This window comes from Loxodonta africana, chromosome X (genome assembly GCF_030014295.1).
Source record: "Loxodonta africana isolate mLoxAfr1 chromosome X, mLoxAfr1.hap2, whole genome shotgun sequence".
Taxonomy (NCBI): domain Eukaryota; kingdom Metazoa; phylum Chordata; class Mammalia; order Proboscidea; family Elephantidae; genus Loxodonta; species Loxodonta africana.
Genome location: NC_087369.1, coordinates 51,212,109 through 51,227,828, shown reverse-complemented (window position 1 = coordinate 51,227,828; position 15,720 = coordinate 51,212,109). Strand labels below are relative to the sequence as shown.

Genomic DNA, 15,720 nt, shown 5'->3' with positions numbered 1-15,720 from the left:
CGAGTTGTGGAGTGACATCAAGGACATAATACATGAAGAAAGCAAGAGGTTATTAAAAAGACAGGAAAAAAAGAAAAGACCTAAATGGATGTCAAAAGAGACTCTGAAACTTGTTCTTGAACGTCAAGTAGCTAAAGCAAAAGGAAAAAATCATGAAGTAAAAGAGCTGAACAGAAGATTTCAAATGGTGGCTCGAGAAGACAAAGTAAAGTATTATGATGGCATATGCAAAGAACTGGAGATAGCATTTCTCAAGCTAGATAGCATTTCTCAAGCTGAAAGAACTGAAGAAAAAATTCAAGCCTCAAGTTACAATAGCGAAGGATTCTGTGGGAAAAACATTAAACAATGGAGGAAGCATCAAAAGAAGATGTAAGGAATACACAGTCACTATACCAAAAAGAATTGCTTGATATTCAACCATTTCGGGAGGTAGCATATGATCGGGAACCGATGGTACTGAAGGAAGAAGTCCACGCTACATAGAAGACACTGGTGAAAAACAAGGCTCCAAGAATTGACAGAATACCAATTGAGATGTTTCAACAAATGGAGCAGCGCTGGAAGTGCCAAGAAATTTGGAAGACAGCTACCTGGCCAACCAACTGGAAGAAGTCCATATTTATGCCTATTCCTGAGAAAGGTGATCCAACCAAATGCAGAAATTATCGAACAATATCATTAATATCACATGCAAGCAAAATTTTGCTGAAGATCGTTCAAAAGCAGCTGCAGCAGTATATTAACAGGGAACTGCCAGAAATTCAAGCTGGATTTAGAAGAGGATGTGGAACCAGGGATATCATTGCTGATACCAGATGGATCATGGCTGAAAGCAGAGAATACCAGAAAGATGTTTACCTGTGTTTTTATTGACTATGCTAAGGCATTTGACTGTGTGGAGCATAACAAATTATGGATAACATTGTGGAGAGTGGGAATTCTGGAACACTTAATTGTGCTCATGGGAATCTGTACATGAATCAAGAGGCAGTTTTTCGAACAGAACAAGGGGATACTTTGCGCTTTAAAGTCAGGAAAGGTGTGTGTCAGGGTTGTATCCTTTTACCGTACCTATTCATTCTGTATGCTGAGCAAATAATCTGAGAAGCTGGACTATATGAAGAAGAATACAGCATCAGGATTAGAGTAAGACTCATTAACAACCTGCGATATGCGGATGACACAACCTTGGTTGCTGAAAATGAAGAGTACTTGAAACATTTACTGACGAAGATCAAAGACCACAGCCTTCAGTATGCATTATACCTCAACATAAAGAAAACAAAAATCCTCACAACTGGACCAGTAAGTAACATCATGATAAATGGAGAAAAGATTGAAGTTGTCAAGGATTTCATTTTACTTGGATCCACAGTCAACACTCATGGAAGCAGCAGTCAGGAAATCAAAAGATGCATTGCATTGGGCAAATCTGCTGTTAAGAACCTCTTTAAAGTGTTGAAAAGCAAAGAAATCACCTTGAAGACGAAGGTGAGCCTGACCCAAGCTATGGTATTTTCTATCGCATCATACACATGTGAAAGTTGGGCAATGAATAAGGAAGACCGAAGAAGAATTGATGCCTTTGAATCGTGGAGTTGACAAAGAATATTGAATATACCTGGGACTGCCAAAAGAACGAACAAATCTGTCTTAGAAGAAGTACAACCAGAATGCTCCTGAGAAGCAAGGATGGCAAGACTGTGTCTCACATATATTGCACATGCTATCAGGAGGGATCATTCCCTGGAGAAGGACATCATGCTTGGTAAAGTAGAAGGTCAGTGAAAAAGGGGAAGACCCTCAACAAGATGGATTGACACCGTGGATGCAACAGTGGGCTCAAGCATAGCAACAATTGTGAGGATGGTGCAGGACCAGGTAGTGTTTCGTTCTATGGTGTGAGCTGGAAATGACTCGATGGCACCTAACAACAACTTCATTGAATTTGGCCTTATTTCCCAATAAGAAAACCAAACAAAACCAGAAAGCCTGAAAAGTTGATGTAGGGGAAATATAGTTCCTTCACATAAGTCAGTATTATAGCTGTGGTCTATACTACACCCTATCTAAGGAAATTCTTTTTTTAATTGTACTTTAAGTAAAAGTTTACAGAGCACATTAGTTTCTCATTAAACAATTAATACACTTTTTTGTGTACGTGTGTGATCTTGGTCACTGTCATGGATTGAATTGTGTACCACAGAAATATGTGTCGACTTGGTTAGGGCATGATTCCCAGTATTGTGTGGTTGTCCTCCATTTTGTGATATTCATATGTGTTATAAATCATAATTTCTGCCTGTGGTTAAAGAGGATTAGGGTGGGATGTAACACCCTTGCTCAGGTCTCATCCCTGATTCAATGTAAAGGGAGTTTCACTGGGGTGTGGCCTGTACCACCTTTTATCTTATAAGAGAGAAAAGGAAAGGGAAGCAAGCAGAGAGTTGGGGACCTCATACCCCCATGAAAGCAGTGCTGGGAGCAGAGCACATCCTTTGGAGCTGGGGTTCCTGTGCAGAGAAGCTCCTAGTCCAAGGGAAGATTGATGACAAGGACCTTCCTCCAGAGTCGACAGGGAAAGCCTTCCCCTGAAGCTAAAGCCCTGAATTCGGTTGTTAGCCTACTAGACTGAGAGAGAATAAATTTCTCTTTGTTGAAGCTATCCACTTGTGGTATTTCTGTTATAGCAGCACTAGAGACTAAGTTGCCAACCCTGCAATGTGTCAACACTCTCCCTTTCTCAACTTTGGGTTCCCCATTTCCATTCATCCACCTTTCCAGTCCCCTCCTGCCTTCTTGCCCCTGGACTAGTGTGCCCATTTAGTCTCCTATACATGATTGAACTACATGTATTATTGTTTGTTTTATGGGCCTATCTAACCTTTGGCTGAAGGGCGAACCTTAGTTAAAAGGGTGTCCGGGGGCTGTACTCTCGGGGTTTCTCCAGTCTCTGTTAGACCAGTAAGTCTGGTCTTTTTTTGTGAGTTGGAATTTTGTTCTACATTTTTCTCCAGCCCTGGCCAGGACTCTTCTACTGTGATCCCTGTCACAACAGTCAGGGGTGGTAGCCGGGCACCATCTAGTTGTGCTGGACTCAGTCTGGTGGTGGCTATGGTAGTTGTATTGCATTAGTTCTAAGGAAATTCTTGACTAGGAGAACCTGGAATTATTAAATGATAGTGGTAATGACGAGAAATATATAATAGAACTAAAAGCCCTTATCTTAAAAGACAAGTCTATAGCAAAAGTTTATAGCACTATACCTTTGTGGCATAGTGGTTAAGAGCTATGCCTGCTAACCAAAAGGTCAGCAGTTCAAATCCACCAGGCACTCTTTGGAAACTCTATGGGGCAGTTCTACTCTGTCCTATAGGGTCACTATGAGTTGGAACCGACTCGATAGCAATGAGTTTAGAGTTATAGCAGAACAATAAATAAAATCTTGTATTTCCTCCTTTATCCGGGATTCTTTGGTATGGAATTATTTCTGGTAAGTATATTATCTAAACAGTTAAAATCTTATTAATTTAACCACCATAACAGTTTGCATTTAATGTAATTCTTTCTCGTACATACTTCATAGTTTATGGCATTAATACAAAGAATATATTCAAAACAATTCAGCCAATTTGTTAGGCTTTTGGTCCTCATTATTAATTTATTATTGTGTTTTTTTTTTCTTTTAGTTCTGCTGAATAATCTCAGTGCCACAGTCCATGTAAAGGGCCATTCGCCCCCTCAGGACTCAGAGAGCTATATACCCTTACATAGCTCTTTTAACTGTTTTTCTCTCATTTGGTTCTCATTGCCAGGGTGTGCCAGTTTTTACTTTTTACTACAGAAATGTACTTGACTGCTTTCACTATCCTCTATCCCTGTCACCTTTTCTAATTTACTGATTTATAAATTTTATACCTTGTGAAACCAGAAACTCACGTTTGTTCCTGTTTTGTGTAAAGTAAGATTAATAGACACTAGATGAAGTCATGTACTTAGTGACAGATTTTTTGACCATCCAAGAACTTTCAAAGTTTACTTTCCAGTTGAAGTTGGTTATCTAGAGTGGCAGATGTTTGACACTGGACAAAAATGCCAATTTATTTATAAGCTACAGTGTTTATTGTTTTCTATTGTAGCATTGGTATCTTCCTGCTGCTCTAAAATTAAGTAGAGAAATTAAGTTAAAGAAAAATAATCACCTTTGCTCCATGCAGTTGGTAAAAATGTTGTAAAATGAGATTTGGATCTTTTTGATAAAACAAACAAAAACAAGCCCGTTGCCGTCGAGTTGATTCCGACTCATAGCAACCCTATAGGGCAGAGTAGAACTGCCCCATAGGGTTTCCAAGGAGTGCCTGGTGGATTTGAACTGCCAACATGTTGGTTAGCAGCTGTAGCTCTTTGATTAAAAGGAGAGGTAAAGTATTTTTATTACTTCATGAATGTTTTCCTATTTTTTTGACAGAGAAATAATGATGAGTATAACTGTTGGGAAACTCACAGACCATGAGGTTATAACCATTGCACGTCACTATCGTGCACTCGAGGACAAGGATCCACATGTGAATGTCTTAATTACAATGGCCCATGAACAGCTCAAGAAAAATCGTTTTGAGAATTTTGACAGACTGATTGCTACCTGCGTGTATGAAGATCGAGAAAAGTAAGCTTTTATTTAAAATTCAAACAAATCATTTATGTTTCCATGAAACCAGAGAAATGAAAGAATTTATATATATATTTTAAATAATTTTTATTGTGCTTTAAGTGAAAGTTTACAAACCAAGTCAGTCGGTCACATATAAGCTTATATACACCTTACTCTATACTCCCACTTACTCTCCCCCTAATGAGTCAGCCCGCTCCCTCCTTCCAGTCTCTCCTTTCGTGACGATTTTGCCAGTTTCTAACCCTCTCTACCCTCCTATCTCCCCTCTAGACAGGAGATGCCAACACAGTCTCAAGTGTCCACCTGATATAATTAGCTCACTCTTCATCAGCATCTCTCTCCTACCCGCTGTCCAGTCCCTTTCATGTCTGATGAGTTGTCTTCAGGAATGGTTCCTGTCCTGGGCCAACAGAAGGTTTGGGGACCATGACTGCCGGGATTCCTCTAGTCTCAGTCAGACCATTAAGTCTGGTCTTTTTATGAGAATTTGGGGAAGGAATTTATATTTTATCAAAAAGGGCAAAAAGAAAATTGGCATTTCTCATCATACTCCATTATTTAGTAAAGCCATTTTAAATCCTTTCTGGAGAGTATCTGGGTATAAATATTTTATAGTGATGGTGAGCTGTGTTGATGGAATAGGGGAGGCCTTGTATCTTGAGAACAATATGGTGCCACCTTGCATTTTCTTTTCATTGGTTTCTAGAAACTTTCATCTGAAACACAGTAAATCAAGATGTTAGAAGGCTTAATTCTGAAATATCTTTTTCTTACATTGTTTGAGTGCCCACTGGGATTTATAAATGTGACTTTTATAATAAGCAGGACAGGGAATTTGCAACTAAAGTTTCTATAGAATTCCTTTGAAATTATTTTTCATCTTGAAAAAGATGAAGCTCAGCATAGTCTATTTCTAATACATTTATCACATGTGTGTTGAGCTTCCTTAAGTCAGTGTTATACAACTGAAACCACATTTTAATATGTTTTGGTGTTCATTTTACCTGCAGGCCTGATACAGTGGGGGACATATACTCATCTAGAAGTAAGAAAATCTTAGTTCTAACTCTGGCTTCTAATCTTGTGACTGCATGCCACTGCCATCTTCCTTCCCTCATCCCAAAACCTGAAGTCTTTACTCCAAGAGGCCAGCTGCATACCGTTTTTAAATATCTTTGAAGGTTACGTGTTGTTGTCATGCCATTGGTCGATTCTGACTCATAGCAACCCTATATGACAGAGTAGAACTGCCTCATAGGGTTTCCTAGGTTGTAATCTTTATGGAAGCAGATCACCAGGTCTTTTCTCCCATGGAGCCACTGGTGGGTTCAAACCGCCAGCCTTTTGGTTAGCAGCCAAGGGCTTAACCATTGCACGCCATCAGGGCTCTTTTGAAGATCCCATAGTTTATCTTAAACATGAACACTGATTTTTTTTTTCCTAATCTATAAACATGTCCTTGTTGATTTTTTATAAAGAAGGTATCTGTCCTTGAATCTGTGAGCCTCCCTAAACCTCCTGGAGCATGTGTACCCTGAGCTTTGCATTACCTTGGCCCTGCCTTCCACCCCAATGGTGCCCCTTCTTCAGGGTGAGAAGTGTGAGCTCTCTTTAGAATAACGGGGATGTTTGTTTGATCAGATAGCTCTGAGGTTCTTCCAGATCCAATAAGCTTTGAATCTAGACATAAACACTCTTGTCATTTTATAACCCCATTACAAAGAAAGAAGCTCACTTTTTTCCCTGTTGGTTCTAATTTTTCCTGATACCCAGAAGAACATTTGTTGATTGGGATAAGTGTTCCTGTGCCCACAGCATGTTAGTAAAAATTATTCTTGAGCTTTTCCGGAGAAATCATCTGACAAAACTGAGGTTAATACCCCTACTGTGATTCCCAGGATTTGGGTCTAAGGAAAAGACCAGAAAAACACCCTCAAGTCATATCATACTTATGTTGGAGGCTCTAGACGCCTGTCAAATTAAGAGATGTTTTCAAATATCAGAATCATTTTTGACTAGTGGTCAAGAATGAAGATCGATTACTTAAAGCAACACTCATGGCAGCAGCCTTAATAGGCTATACTATCCCTAACCACGAATTCTGAACCCTGACGGAAGGGCCTTTGTGAGGACAGAATCTGGTGATTTCTGAAATGGAGAAAGTTGGTGAAATGCAATATGATTGTTTTGCCTTACTGTGAATCCCAATACCAGTTTTCATGCTTATTTCCCTGTGCATGTTTTTAGGACATATCTGTATTTTCTTTCCTATAACATGTAATTGTTAGTGGAGAGACACAAGGTATGTAAAAGCCTACTTTCTTTCTTTTAATGCAGGAAAAATTTATTACCCAGTGAAGACATTAGAAGGCTGTGTAAGTCCTCCAGTTTACCTGTGAAGGAAGATCTTCTAGTATCCTTACTGTCCAGGTAAGCAAGAGCTCCATTCTGGATGGAGATTGTCCTGCATATTTTTCTTTTGGAGACTAGTCCTGGTTTTACATCTACCTGTAGTTACTCTTGACCTCTTGTGTTTTGATTATATTATTGATGACATGCCTCCATTTAAGTGTTACAAAAGGAGAAGTTAGTTGTGGTTTTAAATGTTAGAGAACAGAGCCTATCATGAATTATTTTTAACATTAATACACACATACACACAGGTTCCTGGAACAAAATGAAAGGAAAATGTACAACTTTGTTGGTTTTGAGGACATTAAATGTAAAATTCAGGGCAGGTTTCTCAAAGTATTTCCTGATGATTAAGACATATAAGATAAGAGGACCTAGTATTATTAGCACAGAGCTCTCTTCTGCTAGAGCACCAGATGTAAAGCATAGTTTATGATGTCCCAAAAGAAACTTCCAAAACACATCGTCTGTCCTGTTGAACCTAACTTTTGACTTCCTGGCACCACCCTCCCAGCCACCCAGACTTAAGACTCTGGTCATCTTTTATGCTTCCTATGGCATCAGCCCATCCCCTCCTCTTATTTATGTATCTTGATAATTCTGACATTTTGGACTGTGTTTTAGGCATTGTGTTTGTAGTTTACTTACATTACCTCATTTACTTTTGGAGAGCAACTTTGTGAGATCAGAACTCCTGTTCTTCCTGTCTTACACATGAAGATGCTGAGGTGTAGCAAGATAAAGTATTTTGCCCGAAGTCACATAGCCTAGAAGAAGAAGAGCTGTAACTTGACCCCTGATGCTTTTAAACACACATCTTCTGCCTAACTATTTTGAAGTATTGTCTATGAATAGCCAGTGGATTAGAACATCTTGACAGTTCTACCCACTTACTATCTGTCTTAGTTATCTAGTGCTGCTATAGCAGAAATACCACAAGTGAGTGGCTTTAACAAACAGAAATTTATTTTCTCACAGTTTAAGAGGCTAGAAGTCCAAATTCAGGGTGCTGGTTCTAGAGGAAGGCTTTCTCTTTCTTTTGGCTCTGAAGGAAGGTCTTTGTCCCTTGGAGTGTCTGCTCCTGGCCAGTCTTCATGTGGCTTGGCATCTCTCTTCCCCCATCCCTACTTCCTAGCTTGCTTGTTTAATGTCTTTTATATCTTGAAAGAGACTGACTCAAGATGTATCCTACATTAATTCTTCCTTGTTAATATAAAAAAATGGCAACCCATTCCCAAATGGCATAACCACAGGCAAAGAGTTTAGGATTTGCAACACATATTTTTGGGAGACATAATTCAATCCATAACACTATTGCTTATATCTGCTTTCTTCTCTCTGTTCCCACAATCATTACTCTTTGGTCTAACCCGTATTTCTTCTTGACTATTGCAAGGGCCTCCATGTTGGTCTTTCTTCTACAGGACTTTAAATTTTTAAATCCATCCTTACATATAGTAAGAAGCTAAGTATCTTCTAAAAGCACAGATGTCATTGTGTCATTTTTCTATTCACAAACCCATGATGTCCCTTTGTTTTCTAAGGAAGGACCAGACTCCTTAGCTTTGAACTGCTTCTCCGCTTTCTCTGTTGTGGAGCTTGGGGTGGTCAGCTGCAGCATTGCTCTCAAGCAAGGGCTGGAGTAGGAAATCCTCATCTGAGACAAAAGGGAGAAACCAAGGAACAGATAAAACTAAATCCCATGTAGGGAAACAGGGTTCAAGGTGTCAGGAGGGGAATTCAGAAGAGAACCAATCTAGTTGAATGTGTATGTGTATTGGGTTGACCTGGAGTAATTTTCTAGAAGGTATGCTCATTTACTTTTATTTGCTAGCAGCAGTGTAAGGTGTAGGTCATCCTAGTGTAAAGCACCTGCGATGAAGGCAGGCCTAGGAGCCCGAGCTCTTCACAGTTGGGACTTGAATCTATTGAATCACTCACAAAGCTCCTCTTCCTATTGCCAATAGTCCAGCCAAATGGGCCAGTTGACATTTCACACATATACCTGTGCCTTCCCACTTTTTTGCCTTTGCTGTTTATTCAGTAGGAAATAGCTTCCATTTTGTCTTCATCTGTTGAAAGTTTGCTCTTCCTTCAAGAACCGAGTTCAAGTAGCACCACATCCATGAAGTTCTCTTGGATTTGCTGGGCTGGCAGTAATTATCTCTTCCTGAGGACTCTCACAGCATGATTTATGTTTTGTCCCTTACCTGGTAATGAAGAGTTGTAACTTGACCTTTCTTTGATCCATTCAGATTCAGCGGCCTACTTCTAACCTGTTTGATTCACCTCCTATAAGCAAGCAGTGGGTTGTCATGTCTGGACAATTTTACTCCTACCTTTTCTCTTATATTCTTTACAAACATTTACTAGCTGTGTGGTCTTGTGCAAAATTTTTAACCTGCCTGAAACTCAGATTCCTCACCTCTGAATGAGATAACAATTCCTGCTTACTACTAGTTCTGAGGATTAACTGAGGTAATATAGGTAGAATACCCAGCATAGTGTCTGGCACTAAGAATTGATTTAGGACTAGGAGATAAGTTTAAGTTGGGGATCATAGACCACACACTCTGACTTAGAAATGAACCGGAAGAAACTTCTATCCTTCTCTACAGAGGAGGCCTTGTTTTTGAATACTTGGATCTGTCTTTCACACATTAAGCTATCTTCTGGTCAGGAAGCTGTGGATGTTTATTAGATTATCTCTTGATGGCCTCGAGGATGAGTTGTCCTGGGAAGTCTTATAATGTGGGAGCCTGGCCTCTGGAGGAACTAGATATTTCTTATCCAGTGCTGAGGCCACCAAGTCATCATCCCTTCAGTCTCTCAGCAGACTGTTTTGTCTTTGCCTTTAAGATTTGACACTAGAGGCAGAAAGACTAGTCTGCAACTTGCTTCAAAGTCATCTCAAACCACATTTGCCTCCAAGTCCAGCTTAGCTTTGAGGAGGTCATCCCTCTCAGCAGCTAAGCAGACCATGTGCAGTCTAAACTCAGCCTCTAATTGCACAGTGACCCTTCTCCACGCTCAGGGGAAACTTCAGACTAATCAGATTAGAAAATATCTCATTCCCATTCCCCTCTCCCTCCAGTATGCCCTGCCATGATTTGGGTCGCATGCTTGGTGTTTTGCATCATCTCCGCAGATTCCTTTCAAAGACTGTCCTAATTCCTAATGGGCCCATCAGCCTGCAGCTTGCATTTATATTCTGCATTCTTATTGTTCCCCACAGACTCCACAGGGCTTTACAAAGCCTCAACCAGAGTCTCTTTCTGTGCAGCCCTCCTATGGCACGCTGAGCCAGAGCCTCTTCTGACGTCTGCAGCCTCCCAGGGGAGGCAGACGTGGAGTTGATTTGATTTTGTACAATGCATATACTGCCCAGGGGTCGTTTTACCTGCCTGCGTCAGGAAGTCAACCCTTGGGATGGAGAAAGGCAGCTGTCGAGCAGCTGCCTAAATTTGCTTTGTGAATGCAGATCAGGATAGGAAAAGAAAGAGATGGCTCAAGGTTTGGACGCTTTCAGGCAGTGATTGTTACCTCCATTTTCCTCCTGACCCTGTGTGTTGCTACTAAAATTCCCCTTCTACTCCACTTACATTTTTCTTAGAATTCAGTTAGGCCTTTTCCTTATTAGCTCAACTCAAGCTGGAATCAGAACTTCAAAATCTTTTCATATCCAGTAACCCCAGCCCTGCATCAGCTCATGCTCTGGAAGCTGGTATGAGGTCACCTTCCTTGCCAAACAAATTCATTTCATTAATGCACAGAGCATCAGACTTAACTGTTCTACAGAGGCGTAACTATTGTCCATTAATAACAGGAGTGACACTTTGTATTGACATAGTGCCAAGGGCTTTGGAATCTTTTGTAATTTCTTGCACGTATTAAAAGGTACATTTTAGTTGATGGTAGGCATTGTTCCTCATTTCATAAGTGCAAACACTGAGGTATAAGGAGACTTGCTCAGTGAAAGGGCATGCTTTGGGCTGAGTCAGTCATGGAATTAAAACCAGGACTCCAAGATACCCTAAACTTTTGTTTCTGTCCGAGCTCCTAGGGATAGGATCTAAATCTTATTCATCTTTGCAGCCTCTGAGACTTGTCCAGTGCTAGTACACTGGGCAGATAAGCCGTTGACCAGCTGCTACTCAATCAATTCTGATTCATGGTGACCCCACATGTGTCAGAGTAGAAGTGTGCTCCATAGCGTTTCAATGGTTGATTTTTCAGAAGTAGACAGCTAGGCCTTTCTTCCAAGGCGCCTCAGGGTGGACACGAATCACCAACCTTTCAGTTAGCAACCAAGTGCCTAACTGTTTCCACCACCCAGGGACTCCCACAGTAGGCGAGTGGGGGAGTAGAAGAACATGGACTTGTTATCTACCAGAGCTGCTGCTGAAGTCCAACTTTGCTACTTCCTGGCTATATGATCCCTGTCAATTTATTTAATGCCTCTGAGCCTTCATTTGGGTATTAATGTTTCCTCAGTACTAATAAGCAAGAAATTCTGATTCTCAAACCATAAGAAATCCATTGCTGCCAAGTCAATTCCAACATAAGAAGTGGAGCAAATTCTGAGGTCAGAATTGGAATTTAGAGGCTTGGTCATTTAGAAAGAACCAGAGTTAGTCTTGGCCAACTTGAGCAATGCCATCTTGTGACCATTTTTGTGACCAACCAATACGGTGGCCCAGAGCTCCCCTTTTTTCTCAAGTATCTGGTCTTTAAGAAATTCACTAGGTGTTTGAAGGTGCACCCCTGGGTGCTTTGTGTAGTGAACTAAAACCAGAGGCAACTACATGAGTCAACGATGTGTCTGCATTGCCCTCCCTCTCCCTCCCGTCCACCCCTGGACATACAGCCCAGCCCCTCTTCTCTCAATTAGGAGATGGTCTTTGCTGCAGAGAGAAACCTGTGTAACTCTTCAGCAAAATACAGCTGCCACTAAGCCTTTTCCTTCCACAGATGGTGGAAATAAAGCAGTTCAGCATTCCCTGTGGCAAGGAGATGGATGCCTTCTGCAGTTTTCAAGCCATTCATCATTTTTGGGAGGGTGAACACAAGCATCAGTCAAATGTCACATTAGATTTGCTTGTAAGAACTCCCACCAAGCAAGTCATCCGAAAGCATGTTTGGGGGTCATTATTATCTAGAGAGGAACCAGAGAAATCACCTCCCCTCCCCCATCTCCCACAAACATGTCTCTTAGTTTGTGTAGTGAAGGAAATAGTGGAGTGCCCAAGTATCAGAGGGAATGAAGAATTTATGGAGGTTTTAGGAAAACACTTAAGCACTGTGAGCTGGGATTTTAAAGTAACGAGGCTGACTTTTTAACAAGCGTAGAAAAGCTTAAAAGCCAGAATTAGTGTTGCCCTTTAGGGCAGTCACCCTGGAAAGCTGTGCGCTGATTCCAACAATGTTGCCATAGAAAGTTCTTCTTTGGAATTGCCTTCAAAGGCTTTTTAAAGAACTTCCTCCAGAGTGGCAAATCTTCATCCTTTGACCATGGATCAGAGTTTTAGCAAGAGCCAAACTGTCATTTGGAAAGGAGCAAAGTTGGGGGTTCAGGTGGAGAATCAGTAAGGTAACATTTTTGATCAAAAGCACAGCTTGACCATGAACTAAGGAGACAGATATTCAGCATGATTCATAGGCTATCCCAAAATATTTTCAAAGGATGAATAAGATTTGGGAAATGATGGCCCATGGTCATAAGACAGAAGGAGGCCTCCACAAGAGGAGACTGGAGGAAAAACTTTCAGGGCTAAATGTGGGCACTAACCTACCTTTTCTCATTCCCCTAAGACTCAACGCCTTTCCCTATCTCTGAACTGCTTCCCCTCCTCTCTTACTCATCCAACTTGTACTATTTTTAGAACTGGAGATCTCATTTGTATCCTAGTTCTTCTCTCTTTTACAACCTCATCTAACAAGCTTAAACCCAAAAACCAAACCCATTGCTGTTGAGTCAGTTCCAACTCATAGCAACCCTATAGGACAGAGTAGAACTTCCCTTTAGGATTCCCAAGGCTGTAAATCTTTATGGAAGCAGACTGCCACATCTTTCTTCCATGGAGTGGCTGGTAGGTTCAAACCGCTGACTTTTCATTTAGCAGCTTAGCACTTAACCACTGGGGCTTCTTTAAAAATATGGAATGCTTCATGAATTTGAATGTCATCCTTGCCCAGGGGCTGTGCTAATCTTCTCTGTGTTGTTCCAATTTTAGTGTATGTGCTGCTGAAGCAAGCACATGTATTAAATGTGCTCTGAGTCCCTGGGTGGTGCCAGTGGTTAGTGCACTTGGCTGCTAGATGAAAGGTTGGAGGTTTGAGTCTACCCAGAGATGCCTCAGAAGAAAGCCCTGGTGATCTACTTCCAAAAAATCAGCCACTGAAAACCCCGTGGAGCACAGTTCCACACTGACACACATGGGATCACCATGAGTTGGAATCAACTTGATGGCAACTGCACACAGCATATGATGGCCTGACAAATCTCACCATAGCACCCTCCAGAGGAGGAGACCCGGTGCAGAATTTTGAAGGAAGTAGGAAGATTGGGAGGCTAATTCCTCGGGAACATGCTCCCAACCAGTAGTACTTCTTTCTTGAACTTTTACTTGCTTATTACCTTGAAAAGCATGTTTCAAAGTCACTCATCTGTTTTATACACTTTTTAAACTTTTATTTGTACCAAAATGGTACATACTCATAGTTAAAAATAGTCAGATCATACTAAAAATATTATTACAAAAAAAAGCAGTCTCCTGCCACATCCCTCCCCCTCCCTAGCCCCCATTCACTGGAACTAGCCACTTCCAGCCCGTAACTGTTGGTTCTTTCTGGATACCCTTAGGATCTTCTCCTTATCCCTGGTGTTCTGGAGGTTCAAGATGACAGGACTTGTGTGTGTGCGCGCGTGCGCGTGTGTATGTGGCTGTGTATGGATTCATTGTGCATAGCACTTTATGAGCCCTTCCTGTCAAGAGACTCTGGCTTTTGGTTCTGAGAAAATTTCCATTAATTATTTAATAATTTTCTCCCCATCCAGTTTCACATTTATTTTGTGAAAACTCCTGTTATTTAGATCCAAATTTGGATCTTTTCTTTCCCAAGTTTTCTCTTTGCCATTATGATGTGCTTACTAAGGGATTTTTCTCAATTTTATATTCCAACCTTCTATTGCATCTTTTTCCTACTATCACATTTTTAATTCCAAGAGTTTTTTTTTAAACTTTCCGAGTGTTCCTTTTTAATAGTTATCTCTTCTTTTTTATGAGTATAATATATCCTCTTATCTCTCATCCTCTCCTCTGTTCCCTGAATTGTCTTTCTCTGGTTCATTTTTTTTTCTTCTGTTGCTCTTTTGGCATCTACAATTCATTTTGGAAGCTTTGTCAGTGGATCTTGTTGATGGGTTGGTGGGTTTCTCTGCAAAAGGTCAAGTCCTCAGCCCTCATTTTCATTAGGGAATCCCCAGAAGCCAGAATCTGGATATTTTCTCTCTAGATCTATTCAGATTATCTAGAGAAGAATCTAGACTTCTTCTGCTGGTGTAGGAATGAGGGTGGGATGAGGAAGGGAGGGGAGTTGCAGCATGGCCACTAGCATTCTGGAAGCAGGAAAGGGAAAGGAAGGAGGCTGAGGGTCCCCAGGTTCAGTGTTTAATTATGCTTGATTTACTCAAGAGTAGACCTTCTTTAGTTGAATTTCTCTGGAGAACAAGCCTCTACTCCTCTACAGAGAGGAATGCTGTGGAGAGGAAGTACTTGGGGGGTACAACGGCTCTGTCTTTATTTAGGCTTTCAAACAATCTTTGTTTTCAGCTCTGCACCTTTTCTTTTTGCCTTTGGTGGTACCTAGTGTCTGCAGTAGCTAAGTCTCTTGGGTTTTGTAGGCACATTGGCTGGTGTCTCGTTGTTTCCCCTAGACCCATGGGTGTTTAAGGTTCAGCTTCCTCAGCTCTGCCAAGTTAGTTACCCATCCTTGGTCTACTTTTCATCTTGCAGAAGATTTTGAGATCTCATGTCCACTGTTGTCTTTCTCCAACTATCTTTGTCATTGTGGGTTATATCTTATTTGCATTTCTTTATTGTCATTTTGATTGGATTTGGGGAGAAAAGGGAGATCATCGTGATTTAGTGCAACTCTACGGTATATACTTCCCAAGAGCAAAGAATTCTTTCAAGAAGAATTAACTTATTTTATCCCTTTTAATTGAAATATTCTTTGTTTTTTTCCCCCTGGCTCCCCTTGAGGAGGATTCCCACATCCATTGAGATCCTCTAAGACAGAACCAGAAAGAAAAATTTGGAGTATATTAGTATATTAGCTTAACTCTTCTCTGAGGCCTGCCTCTGGGACTTTGGAAAGGTGAAATCTTTAAAAAATTTTTTCTCAAAAAATTTTTATGCATCATTTCTGAGCTATGCACTTTTTTCATTTATATCTTTTGATCCTTTTTAAATATTATTTGATTCCATCTATGGTACTTCTAAATAGGTGAATGGTTAAGTCTGCTGAGTCCGGCATATCAGGAGCTAGGCAGGGAAGAAGTCTGGAGGTAGGGGGTAACAGGTAAGCATAAGTAAGTATCAGACTTAGTGGTAGCAAGGTTTGATAACAGG

At 40.8% G+C, this 15,720-nt stretch overlaps 1 protein-coding gene and 1 non-coding gene across 2 annotated transcripts in view; one reads left to right on the top strand and one right to left on the bottom strand.

The window, feature by feature from the left end:
* Positions 1 to 4,291: 4,291 nt before the first annotated feature.
* LOC104846640 (EF-hand domain-containing family member C2-like) overlaps positions 4,292 to 15,720 on the top strand; it is a 30,571-nt gene continuing 19,142 nt past the window's right edge. The window contains exons 1-2 of the mRNA XM_010597738.3: positions 4,292 to 4,669; positions 7,013 to 7,105. Of these exons, the coding sequence (XP_010596040.2) occupies positions 4,449 to 4,669; positions 7,013 to 7,105 (314 nt within the window). The 5' untranslated portion in view covers positions 4,292 to 4,448. The remainder of the gene's footprint in view (positions 4,670 to 7,012; positions 7,106 to 15,720) is intronic.
* On the bottom strand, positions 13,238 to 13,344 carry LOC111752791 (U6 spliceosomal RNA). The gene has a single exon (XR_002787706.1). It is a non-coding gene; the product is annotated as a U6 spliceosomal RNA (small nuclear RNA).